The sequence below is a fragment of the Hirsutella rhossiliensis genome (genome assembly GCF_020360975.1).
Source record: "Hirsutella rhossiliensis strain HR02 chromosome Unknown scaffold00002, whole genome shotgun sequence".
Lineage (NCBI taxonomy): Eukaryota > Fungi > Ascomycota > Sordariomycetes > Hypocreales > Ophiocordycipitaceae > Hirsutella > Hirsutella rhossiliensis.
The window spans coordinates 7,853,169-7,865,522 of record NW_025408668.1 but is presented as its reverse complement, the minus strand read 5'-3'; the positions used below and the strand labels follow the sequence as shown (position 1 = coordinate 7,865,522).

At 50.9% G+C, this 12,354-nt stretch overlaps 4 protein-coding genes across 4 annotated transcripts; 3 read left to right on the top strand and 1 right to left on the bottom strand.

Moving 5' to 3' along the window:
- Window positions 1–3,655: 3,655 nt before the first annotated feature.
- Window positions 3,656–5,442, top strand: HRG_02668 (putative glycoside hydrolase family 18 protein; the record flags this gene model as incomplete). Its single annotated transcript, XM_044861139.1, has 3 exons — window positions 3,656–3,851; window positions 3,917–4,828; window positions 4,880–5,442. 3 exons carry the CDS (start codon window positions 3,656–3,658, stop codon window positions 5,440–5,442), a joined length of 1,671 nt encoding a protein of 556 aa, XP_044724772.1.
- An 810-nt stretch (window positions 5,443–6,252) lies between these two features.
- On the top strand, window positions 6,253–7,982 carry HRG_02667 (FMN-dependent dehydrogenase domain-containing protein; the record flags this gene model as incomplete). The annotated part of the gene is made up of 4 exons (XM_044861138.1): window positions 6,253–6,280; window positions 6,346–7,632; window positions 7,742–7,815; window positions 7,896–7,982. The coding sequence occupies 4 exons, from the start codon at window positions 6,253–6,255 to the stop codon at window positions 7,980–7,982; spliced, it is 1,476 nt and encodes a 491-aa protein (XP_044724771.1).
- Window positions 7,983–9,933: 1,951 nt separating this feature from the next.
- HRG_02666 (uncharacterized protein) lies at window positions 9,934–11,081 on the top strand (the record flags this gene model as incomplete). Its single annotated transcript, XM_044861137.1, has 3 exons — window positions 9,934–10,085; window positions 10,145–10,694; window positions 10,752–11,081. The coding sequence occupies 3 exons, from the start codon at window positions 9,934–9,936 to the stop codon at window positions 11,079–11,081; spliced, it is 1,032 nt and encodes a 343-aa protein (XP_044724770.1).
- A 362-nt stretch (window positions 11,082–11,443) lies between these two features.
- Window positions 11,444–11,974, bottom strand: HRG_02665 (HCNGP-like protein; the record flags this gene model as incomplete). The annotated part of the gene is made up of 1 exon (XM_044861136.1): window positions 11,444–11,974. The coding sequence occupies one exon, from the start codon at window positions 11,972–11,974 to the stop codon at window positions 11,444–11,446; it is 531 nt and encodes a 176-aa protein (XP_044724769.1).
- Window positions 11,975–12,354: the final 380 nt, after the last annotated feature.

Sequence of the window (12,354 nt, the reverse complement as noted above, 5' to 3'; positions counted from 1 at the left end):
TTATAGAGCCTATTAGCCTCCTTTAAGCTACTAACCTTAATAAGTATAGTTATCGCTATTAATATCTTAGATTAAGGGTATAGCGCTTAGGCCTAGAGGACCTTAACTTTATTCGCCTCTATAATCTTATAGAGCAATCGCTCCCTATCTATTATCGCTACCCTTAAGGGGATATTCTTTATAACTACTATATACGCGCGGTAAGAGATTATAGCCTTTAGTCTAAATACGGCCTTAACCTAGCCTTAGTCCCTTTAATAAGCTCTTACCGCGGTATTAAATATAACTACGATATCTTTACTTTAAAGGCGCCTTACTACTATAGCGCTCGTAGCTTTTAAGGCTATATTTACCGCCTTTACTATATCCTTTAGTTCGCGGCTTAGGATTTCGGGTAGTGCCTTAGTAGGGACTATAATAATCTCGCGTTTATAGCGTAGTAGGACCTATTTTACTATAGCTTCGTATTAAGTCGGTCCTTTAGTCTTAGCTACGACCGCGGCCTAGGTTCGCTTAGGGCCCCCTAAGCCTAAAGCGATGCCTAGGCGGAGTTCTTCCTTAATTACCTCCTTAATTATATCCCGGATTATTATCTTAAAGCTCTCGTCCGCGTAAAGTACCGCCGATAACGTGCTACTAGCGCGGCTCTTTACCTTAGAGAGCCGTTTAACTACTACCTATACCTTACTAAACTATACGCTTAGGATAAAGCCCGCGAGTTCGTCGTATACTACTTTTTTTAAGGGTTACTCGGCGCCTAGGCTAATATCGTATCGCTACTTTAGGTTTATTAACTCGCCTTATCGGGGTATATAAATTTAGGTAGCGTCTCTTTATACTACGTGCTCTAATCGAGCCTAGTACGTCGAGGGCCGCTACTATATCTACCTACCCCTCGGCCTTAGCGTAGTATTATTATTAAGGGTAATTAATACTATTAAATTAATTCCTAGTATTAGTTAGTGTTTTAGTCGCGATATATACCCGCTATAGGCGTATATTAGTTTTATAAGAAGTTTTTTTAAAGAGGGCTATTAATAGCTCTTAAAATCCCTTAATAATCTTTATATTAATATTAAGGTAAAAGAGCTTAGTATTATAGTTACTAATAAAGAAGCTATATTAAAGAAGGCTCTTTTAAGTATCTTCCCTTATATATAGTAATAGCTATATATCTTTTATACTAATAGTAATATTTAGGTATAAATCTAGTCTTACTAGAAAGATACTATAAATCCTAATAGTAATAAAAATCCTTTAAATCTTAAGATACCTTTAAAAGCTAAGGTAATCCTTACCTAAGAGGCTATAGCTAATAAAGTAAATAATAGCGTTAAATTAAGGCTTAACCTTAATAAGGATCTTAACTACGATCGTAAGGGTATATTACTTACTTAGCGGCGCGTTATCTTTATATATATAAAGGCGGATTTCTTTAAGTTATAGTAGCAGCTTAATAAAGTCTTTAAATAATACTAAAGCTATATTATAACCTATATTTTAAACGAATATATACCCTTATAAGAGTAGTAAGCTTAGTACTATATTTACCGCTATTATAACTTTAGTTAATAGGTTAATAGCTTAGTTAAAACTACTTATAAGGATATAAAGTTATATTTACTTATAAGTATAGCTAACCTCTTATACTTTTATAATACCCTTATTTAAATAATTAAAAATAAGGAAATCTTATACTTATAAATAGCCTTATAATAAGTAATATAATAATAGTATCTTTTTCTTAGCTAGTAATAGCTTAAGAATATTAATATTATAGTTATATACTAAGTAGTTAACCTTCTTATTATATAGTACTAGCTTACTATAGCCGCGATACCTTTATTTATATAAGAGTTAATACTATTATAGCCTTATAATAAGAACTTTATATATTAATTTAAGCTACCTTATACTTATATTATCCTTAAATACTTTTAAGCTAGCCTATTACTTAATAAGGCTAATATTTTTCTATAATAGTAGCTTAAGAAGCTATTAATAATACCCCCCCCCCTTTTTAATAGGTTTCTTATTAATTCCTATTACTAAGACCTTAATAAGCTATTACTTTAAATCTATAATCCTAATATTATTATAGTTATATAAGGCTAGCCCTATAATATAAAGTTACCTATACCTAGCTCGCTTATAGCTAGGGTATTATAAGTTATAACGGCGGCGGCTACTATACTAGTAAAAGTAATAGTAGCGGCGATAGCGATAGTAGTAGACGCTATAGTAGCAATAGCGGCGGTAGACGCCGTAGCGGCAATAGCGGCGATAAGGGTATCACGGCGGCTACCTAATTCGAGGGGCAGCTCGAGGCGCCTTAACGTAAGTATACGACGGTACTAGGGCTAAGATAAGATCGACGAGCTAAGCTAGAGCCCTCGGTCCTTTATAGCGTCCTAATAACGATTGCCCGCCCAAGGAAATACTAAGGGAAGGGGATTAAGAGGAGGATATAGCCGGAGGGGCATGCCTATAGCCTCGTAGCCGGCAGCATCGTCGCAGCTAGCGGCATCGTCGTAGCCGGCGGCATTATCGTAGCCGGCTACTTCGTCGGGCGTTAGAGGGATCGTTAAGTGGCAAGCTATTAAGTAGGTGCCGCCGCCGCCGCCGCCGCCGGCTATATAGCTATAAGGGCAGCGGCGGCGGCAGCGGCGGCAGCTATAGCCGGGTTAATTAGTAGGCTATTATAATATTAACTTAAGGCTAGAAATACGTTATTTAAGCGAATTAAGCGGACGCGTTATACGGCCGTAGCTACTCTAGCGGAAGGGGCGTAAAGTATATATATATATATAAACGAGGGTATTTAAAAGGTATAGGTACTTACTAAGGCAAACGCGGTATAAGTAGTACGGGGGCCTAGCGCGGGTATATATTTAAAAAATAGGTCTATTATACTAATAGTAAAAGGGCGTTATATAAATAGCTTTACTTTATAATAATTACTCCCTTATTATAATTACTACCCTTATAAGAATTAAATATCTTTACCTTACTTATCTAACCCCTTACTTTTACTTTTACCTTTATATATTTTTATATATACTTCTTATATCTCTTTTTATAAGAATAATACTAGCTATTAAATAAATTCTCTTTTTATTATATTTACCTTTTTTATAAAATACTATTAAGAGCTTCTTTTTTTTAAGATAGCCTCCTTAAATAAATAATAAAGTAGTTAAATTTAATATTAAAATAGCTTTATATTTATTAAATTAAGGTTTCTTTTACCTATTACGTTACTATCTAAAAAGCTTAAGTAATAAAGGGGTATATTAAGGAGTAAGTATAAGAGGCTAGAGTTATACTTAGTAGACTTAATATTTTATATATAAAGAAGCTTACTTAAGTAATATAACTCCCTTAGCCTAAGGATATAATATAAGCCTAACTTAAGTATAGGAATATCTTAATACCCTCTTTAGGCTAGCTCTTTATAGTTACTATACCTATATAAGCCCCTCTCTTATCTTAATAGATAGACTAAGATATATATTACTAAATTCACCTTTCTATGCCCCTATCTCTTCCACTGTGCTCTTAAGCCCCTGCTTAAGAGATACGTATAGTCATAAAAGCCGGTGTGCCGACTTTTGAGATCTTTATAGGCGAGTCCAGCTATGGACGCTCCTTTAAGATGGCCAAAGCAGGCTGCACAGGGCCAGACTGCACGTTTCTCGGCGACCGACTCAACTCACCGGCAGTCAAGGGGCGATGCACGGACACGCGTGGATACGTTGCCAACGCCGAGATCAACGAAAAGACACTTCTGGGCGACAACGTCAAGTCGTGGCACGACCACGCTTCCAGCTCTGATATCATGGTCTACGACGGTAGGTGACCATGTGGCAACAAGGCCTGTATAACTGCTCTAGTTGACGTCTGTGTATTGCTATAGGCACCGAATGGGTCGCCTACATGTCGCCGACGACCAAAGCAACCCGGCGCAACTACTGGAGGGGCAAGAACTTCCGAGGCACCATTGACTGGGCCGTCGATCTCCAAGACTTTCACGACGACGACATGTTAGGGCCCGACAACCAACGGCCCGACGATCCGCCCCCGCCCAGAGAAGAATGCAAGGGCGTCTATGACAAGCTGGAAGACATCCCCCTGGACGCTTCCTACGACTGTCGTGGTCTCTACGTCCTCTACGCCCTTCGGAGCATGCACCGAGACTCGTTGGAGAAGTATGACAAGCTGTTGGACGGCGGCTACGACAAAAAATTCAACACGTATGCCGACGCCGTCGTCCGGAGCGGCAATAAGCAGGTCATCAACTTCATGTACACCAAGGGCAAGGAATATTTTGACTGTACCATCACAGAGACCATCAGCTCCTGCAAGCTGTGTCGCTCTGACGGCCGTGCCACTAATAAGGGGTGTCGTTTTTGCGAAGACTGGGATTGCCGGGACCCCATTTGCAACAACCCTGAGGTCAACTGCGACGGCGTCAAGTATCGATACCGCAACATCACGGCCGCCTGTCCGCCTGACTACTCGGACCGCTCCGAGGACCAGCCCGACTTTGAGCACAATAGATTTACCCGTGCATCGACGTATTGGACCCTGAGGAACGACCGACAAGAAGCCTTTTGGAGCGATCTCTACCTGGAGACCGGCATAAAAAAGGAAAAGATTGCCTGGCAAGACGTGACCCGGTACGAGTGCGAGCCGACAGAGCCCAAACAGGAGTGCCGGAATCATAACCACGACTTTAATTTTCCCGTTACGTCTTCGTACAAGAGAGAAGACGTCCTCAACCCCAAGGATGTCTTTACCAAGGCGCACGGAAAGCTGAAGACACTTGGTTCAGATCTTGACGACTTGGTCCATCGTGTCAAACGTCACCTTTTCCTAGGCAGCGTCGATGACTTAATCGACGCCCTCAGTCTGCCCATCACCATGGTCAGGCAGGCCGTCGAAGGTATGTCTAAGATCGACGATATCGTCGACGAGTGGGAGGCGGCCAAGCGTAAGAACATCATCCTGGCCTTCCTCTCGGCCATCTTCTTCTTTATCCCCATCATTGGTGAGGTAGATGGCGCCGTGGCATCCCTCGCCGGCGTGGCGCGCATTCTCGCCACCATTGGCGTCGCCGGAGACGTCGCCCTCGGCATATACGAGATTGTCGACGACGTCCACAACGCGCCCCTTGCCATCTTTGGCCTGATTCTCGAGCCCCTGGCCCTTGTTGACGTGGCTAAGATTTCAAAGGCCGCCCGCGTGCGCCGTGCCATGTCCGTCGACGATGAGCGGAAGCTGTTTGGCGCAAAGTCGGTCGAGCGCCTCGATGCTATCAGAAAGGTCCACAACATCTGCAAGCTGGGAAACAAGAAGCGCGAGTTGCCCATAGGGTCCTTGCCAATGTCAAGTCTAACGGGTGTTTCGTACGATTTACTCGATGGCAAGTTGGCAACCTAACTTGGATATAGTAGATATTTCTACCCGACTTAACAGGTATTACTATTTGAGTAGTATTGTAGTAGGGCAAGTCTCTTCCTACGTCCGCCCTTTTGTGCCCGGGCCCACAGAGTAGGAGGGTATCCACGTCTTCTTTTGCATGCCTCTTTCTCATCTTTATCGGCTGTGTTCTAATCGACCACATTTGCTTCGTACATGGCCCCAATTCCACCCCCATCCCTCTAGAGGTATACGTGGCCAAAAAGAGCGGACAGAACAAGCTATGGATGGATGAGCTTGACGGGAAAAGATGTTCCACCAATCACGTATGTTCCAATTCTTTGCCGTCATCCTTAGTAACCCGTCAACCCGTCCCTCTCTTCGGCGGGACAAGCATGGAAATTGGAATACGGCAGGCAGAACCGGATCTGAGGGTTTTCCAATTCTGGTAAACCCCTTTCGCAAGGACGAACCAATTTTAGAAAAGGGAGACATTGCCCCTAGACTCTGCTCGCGTGGGGATGGGAAACAAAAAGAACGTGGGACCGGTCATGCGGGGGCCAACGCGAGGCTGCGCGAGTCGTTCACGGCCTTTAGCATTACCCGGCATTGCCATCTTGGGCAAGTCTCGCCGGCCGCCGACCCGGCTGCCAGGGGCGGCTCTTATTATACTTCATCGCCCGCCATCTCTCCTCCGTCATTTCTTCTTCTTCCTCTCTCCATGTCCCTGGTTTCTTCCTTCTTTACTGCTGGCTGCTTTACTTACGAATCCTCGGCGTTCGTACATATGTCCGTCTCTGGAAACATCACACAGCCAGCCCCAGTCGCATAATGACGGCCGTCCTTGATGCGGCCGACGGTAGGCATTCAACAGAGGCCCAATTCACCCTCTGGGCGCTCGCTGACTGCCAGCGCAACCGACAGTCGCAAAGCACAACACGCCCGACAGCTGCTGGGTCGTCCTGTACGGCAATGTCTACGACGTGACCGACTTCCTGTCCTCCCACCCAGGCGGCTCCAAAATCATCCTCAAGCTCGCCGGCCGAGATGCCACCCAAGAGTACGATCCCGTCCACCCGCCCGGCACCCTCGAAGAGAACCTCAAGCCCGAGGCAAAGCTGGGGCGCGTCAACCCAAACAGCCTGGTAGAGCACGCTGTCCCGGCCGACAAGGCCGCAGGCGACACGTCGGAGCCCCCGCCGCTGGCCTCGCTCTTGAACCTCGACGAGCTCGAGGCAGAGGCCACCCGGCGCATCCCCAACAGGGCCTGGGCCTACTACTTTTCCGCCAGCGACGACCTCTACTCGAAACAGCTCAACCGCGCCGTCTACCGCGACATTCTCCTGCGGCCCCGCGTCTTCGTCGACTGCACCGTCTGCGACCTGTCGACGTCACTGCTCGGCAACAAAGTCGACGTGCCCTTCTTCATCGCCCCGGCCGCCATGGCCCGCCTGGCCCACCCGGATGGCGAGCGAGGCATGGCCCAGGCCGCTGCTCGCTTTGGTGCCATGCAAATCATCTCCAATAACGCCTCGATGACGCCCGAGCAGATTTTCGACGGCGCGCCGCCCGACCAGCTCTTTGGGTGGCAGCTGTATGTGCAGAACCATCGGGACAAGAGCATCGCCATGCTCAAGCGCATCAGTTCGATGCGCCGTCGCATCAAGTTCATTTGCCTGACGCTCGACGCGCCCGTGCCGGGCAAGCGCGAGCACGACGAAAAGTCAAATTTCGAGCGCAGCGGCCCCATCGAGGCGGCCGCGCCCAGCAGCAGTGAGGAGAAGCGGCCGGCCGCCGGCGGCGTGGGCCAACAGCTGTTTTTCGGGACGGCCTCGGACCTGACGTGGGCCACGACGCTGCCGTGGCTCGCTCAGCACACCGACCTGCCCATTGTGCTCAAGGGCTTGCAGACGCACGAGGACGCCTACCTGGCAGCGCAGCACGCACCGCAAGTCAAGGCCATCATCCTCTCCAACCACGGCGGGCGAGCCTCGGACACGGCGCCGCCCGCCGTGCACACGCTGCTCGAGATTCGCAAATACTGCCCCGAGGTGTTTGACAGCATCGAGGTCTGGGTGGACGGCGGCATAAAGAGGGGGACCGACGTCGTCAAGGCCCTGTGCCTGGGGGCCAAGGCGGTAGGACTCGGGCGCGCGCCTCTGTTCGGCCTCGGTGCCGGGGGGCAAGCCGGCGTAGAGCGCATGTTTGAGAGTGAGTTGGGCCCAGATGGCACCCTCAAGAGCGCAAAGACGAATTTCTATTCTCCCCGTCCTCCCCTGGTCTTTAGGCGCTCCTGGCTAACGTCGGTGGTGCAACGCAGTTCTCGAGGCGGAGACGGCCACGTGCATGCGATTGCTCGGCGCAAGAAACATTTCGGAGCTGGGTCCTCGATTGGTAAGTCGGAAGGTCCTAGTGCCGGCCGGACGCCTTGGCCATGTCAGCTGCTGATGGGCGCGTCTTCCCCGCGATTTTAGATCAATAGCCGACGTGTGGAGAGAGACATCTACGACGGGGATCCGGGGCTGGATAGGCAGGGTTTGTGGACAAAGGCCAAACTGTAGTGTAAAACTGTAGTGTAGCCTTGTTGACGGAAAGGGGGACGTGCGGGCGGCGGGCTGTCGAGGTTCACGGACAGACTCTCGGCCTCGGCCGGCGATGGAGGTGGGTGTGCTCGGGCGCTCGTGTTGGCGGAGCGGCGTCATGAAGTGTCATGAGGCTCGCTGAACAAGGTTGGGCTTTTTCGACGGGAGCATGTAACGTGTTGTTGAACAAACATGGCTTTTGAAAGGTTCCGTGTCGAACCATGTCGATGATGTCGATGATGCGCACCGCAAGCCGGGGAGATTCTGGAAGGAGGTTCGACAGCCAGAGGGGGCGGCCACGGCAGGCCTGGGCGGAACGTCTTTTCTCCGGGCTGCTGTTGACACGTCGCATTTGCCAGCCAGATCAAGGTTTCTTCACTTGAATAGATGACGCATTGTGCTTGCCGCCTCTGATGCGATTGTCTCCAAGCACAGTCAACAGGCTTTTCAACAAAGCAAGCTTCCACCGCGAGAAGCGGGGAGAGGGGTGATTCAGACGTCGTGTCTGGGGAAGACACGGTACATGACGGATTTGTCGATGCATGGGAATAGCATGTGCCTGTATCTGCTGTGCTGTAAGGCGACGGCTTGCCTGTGTTACAGTACGGGCAATACGTGCTGTGCTGCGTGGGTGGGTATACACAGACGCCCATGCCTCGCCATGCCTTATCTCTGCAGGTGCCCAAGCAGCTTCTGCTCGCTTTCTTGATTTGGCTCATTGGCCGGCGTACGATGATATCAGGCACGGAACATGGAAAATGAGACAAGACGAGGCAGCTAATGTAAAGCAAAGAGACTGTGTGCGGGGATCTGCCTTGTCTGGCCGTGTTAAAATATCCGGACCGCTACGGCAGAGAATGACGTGAGAGGAGATTCGAGATGCATCTTCACATGCCATTTGCTCTCAACAACACATTAATTAGCCGAGGGATCGCGGCCTGCTCAGCTCTGCTCTCAGGGGACCAACCCAAGGCCTTGCTTTGCATTGCAGCAAGGCCAACCAACGGAAAAGGAGAGAGGGAAGGTACAGTACAGTTCTGTAGGCTGTAGGCTGTAGGTACCGCAGGTACATACCTACAGCACTACTGTACCTACAGCACACAAAGCAAATAAAGAAGGAAAGAGAGGGGGAGGCCCCACCTGCCAGCCTCTTCAAAAGCCATCCCCCCCTGCCAATCAATCTCCAACGCGGCTCTGCATCTGCGGGGCCAAGTCTGGGGATGACCGGCCAGTTGCCGCTTCCGGCTTAGCGCCCTGCCCTTTTTCCGCGACGGATTGTTTACCCCGGGGGTGGAGCGGAGATGCCGGTCTAGGTCGCATGTATTTCGTAGCTTTGTGTCTGTACCTCCTCTAGCTCTCTCTCCAACTAGCGAATAGGCAGCACGAAGAAGGAAAACAAGGGAAGCGTACCAAGACAACGGGACCAACATGGACGGACGGCAGGCTACGTGCTCTTCTTGTCTGAACCCTTCGGGCCGCCGGCCTTGTCTGCTCTGCTCTGCTCTGCTGTGCTGTGCTCTGCGCTGCTCTGCGCTTCTCTCTGCTCCAGCCAGAGGCAGCCCGCCCCTCGGCGCTGTCGTCTCTTTACGGCCCATAGCCCCATCTCGGATGCCACCACACTTTGTCAATGAACTGGCGATGGCCCCGGAATCTTAACACGGCTCACCTTTTTGCTTAGACTTTTTCACCTCCTCTACTCCTCCTCCTCCTCCTCCTCCTCTTCTTCTTTTCCCACTTCCCCGCCTGTTCTTCCTCTTCTTCCTCTCTACTACTAATCCGTGGTCCGCCGTCGTCGCCACACGCGCTCGCTTTACTGGTTGCGTCCACGGAAAAGAGTGATATTGCACTTTTCCTTGCCCCTTCCCCTACCAGTTTTTTTTCTTCTCTTTCTCTTCTCCTCTTCCTTCACCGCAGCTTGCCTTCACTCATCATGTCCGACTCCAAGTACGAGGTCTCACAGGCCGAACATGGCGTCCCCGCCAAGCGTGGCAAGAAGCGCGCCTGTGCCGATCACTGCAAGCGCTTCTGGTGGCTGCACGTCCTCATCTTTTGCTGCGTCGTCGTCCTCGTCGTCTGCCTCATGTAAGTGACCTCCAACACCCATCGACGGGGCCATGGCCTAACTTCGGACCCCACCACAGAATCTTTGTCGGCGTCCCCAAGATTGCCCAGAGCAAGCTGAATGAGGCCGAGCTGCAGATCCAGGGCGTCAATGTCCTGCAGACCAAGCCCGACTCGTTCCTCATGGAAATCAACTCGACCATCACCACTGACGGCAAGATCCACGCCGACGTCGACGCCTTCGAGGGCACCATGTCTCTCGACGCCGACAACGCCAAGCCCTTTGTCACCCTGCAGTTCCCCAAGACCACCGCCGACAAGTTTCAGACGGTCAACATCAGCCAGACGGTCCAGATCAAGGACATGGAGGCCTTCAAGGAGTTCAACGTTGCCTTTTTCCAGCAGGAGAAGCTGCGCGTCAGGGTCCAGGGCAAGACTCGCGTCCAGCCCAAGGGTCTCGACAGAAAGTACGACGTCGACTTCAAAAAGACGCTCGATATCAACGGCCTCAACCTCTTCAAGGGCACAAAGGTCACGGACGGCACTGTCGACATTATGGCCACAAAGGGCAAGCCCAACTTTAGGGGCACCGCCGAGATCCCCAACAACTCTCACTTCACCCTCGACATTGTGAGTGGCCCGCTGACTGTCCCTGGCTGACACTTGGCACTGACGACTCTGGAACAGGGCAACGCCACCTTTACCAACTTTGCCGATGGGCAGAACCTTGGTAATCTCACCATCCGCAACTTGCTCGTCCGCCCTGGCATCAACAAGGTTGACATCGAAGCCGAGCTGGACCAGGTCAAGGTCCTCAGCATCGTCAGCAAGAAGCCCTACTGCGACAACGGAGTCGTTCCCTTCCAGCTGCTCGGCACCGACGTCGAGAACGGCGGCCAGAAGCTCGATTATTTCACCGCCACCCTCGCCAGCGCCAACCAGACCGTCGACATTGACATTGGCTCCATTCTCAAGAAGACGATCAAGGGCTTCCAAGTCTCGTGCTCCAGCAGCTAGGCGGCGCCAAGGGGGCCATGACGAAACGCATAGAGGGGCCGGTGTCTTTTCTCGTATGATTTCTTTCAATGTGACTTTGTCTACCTTGTCTCTCGGTGTATCTGGACGGGGCAGGTTGCCGCCGTGTGCAAAGGCGGGCAGGAAAGCGCGGCTGGCGGGACGGCCTGATGAATGAAACCTCGCTGCGCTTTTCAGCGCGGGACACCGCGATATCTAATTTAATGTCCAATGCATTGTCTCATCAAGTTAGCCCGGACTGTCTGCCCGTTGCTTGAGTCTCCTCATGCCATTCTGGCATATCCGTACAAACAGCGCGATTCATTGCTGAGGCCTCACTTGGCCACACAAAGAATCTCCTGGTCTCACCTCCAGCTGCTCCTACTCTTATCTCCCCTCGAGAGACCACTGGCTACCGACGCGTTGGCATCGATCGTGGCCGTCGAGGGTACAAAGTCAACCGAACTCCTTGCGCCGCTAGCCTTGTCCGCCTCCCTCTGGTTGGCAATCTTTTCCCGGCTCTTCCTCAGCTTTTCCACAAAAGCCGTCTCGGGAAATGCTGCGGGATTCCACAGATCGGGCGACAGCGTCGTCTCGTACTGCTGCCGCTCGTCCAGCCCCACAAAGTCCATGAGCTTGTCCATAACGCCTGGGTTGCGCAGCGCCGTCGACTGCTCAAGCTTGGAGTTGAAGTGCGTGCCATTTTTCTTGAGCGCCAGAAACTGCTCAAAACTCTTGCTCGCGCGTGGCGGCGGTGAGCCCGAGGGCGAAGGGGGGATGTCGAGGTTAGGGATGGAGGGGAGGGTGAGGTCGTGGATGAGAGCGCGGTTGGCCGAGTACGGCGACGCCGGGCCCTCGGCTTGGTACCAGTCGCCGGCCATTGCAGACGCTTCCATGGATGGTGGGAGTGAGGGTCCTAGGGGAACTGCGCTCTGGGAGACGGGCGCGATGACGGGAGGCTCGAGCTGCTCCGCTTCTGATGGCAGCGGCGGCCCAGAGTATTGCCCGACTATAGGGTGAAGTAGAAAAGCATCAGCACCAACTATAATCTTTAAGACGCGTTGAGATGAGTGCAGTCACGGCATGCTCACCTGGTTTGGCTTCTTTCTCAGAGTTGGCAGATGCAGTGCTTTGCGCCTGGTGAGCAGTGAGCAGTGAGCAAAAGCGTAGAAAATCAGAGTCCCCCCGCCGGAAGGAATCGTACCTCTGCATCATGACGTAGCCGCGGGCTTTCGTCTCTCTCGTCATCACTACTGTCGTAGCCGACGAGACCAGC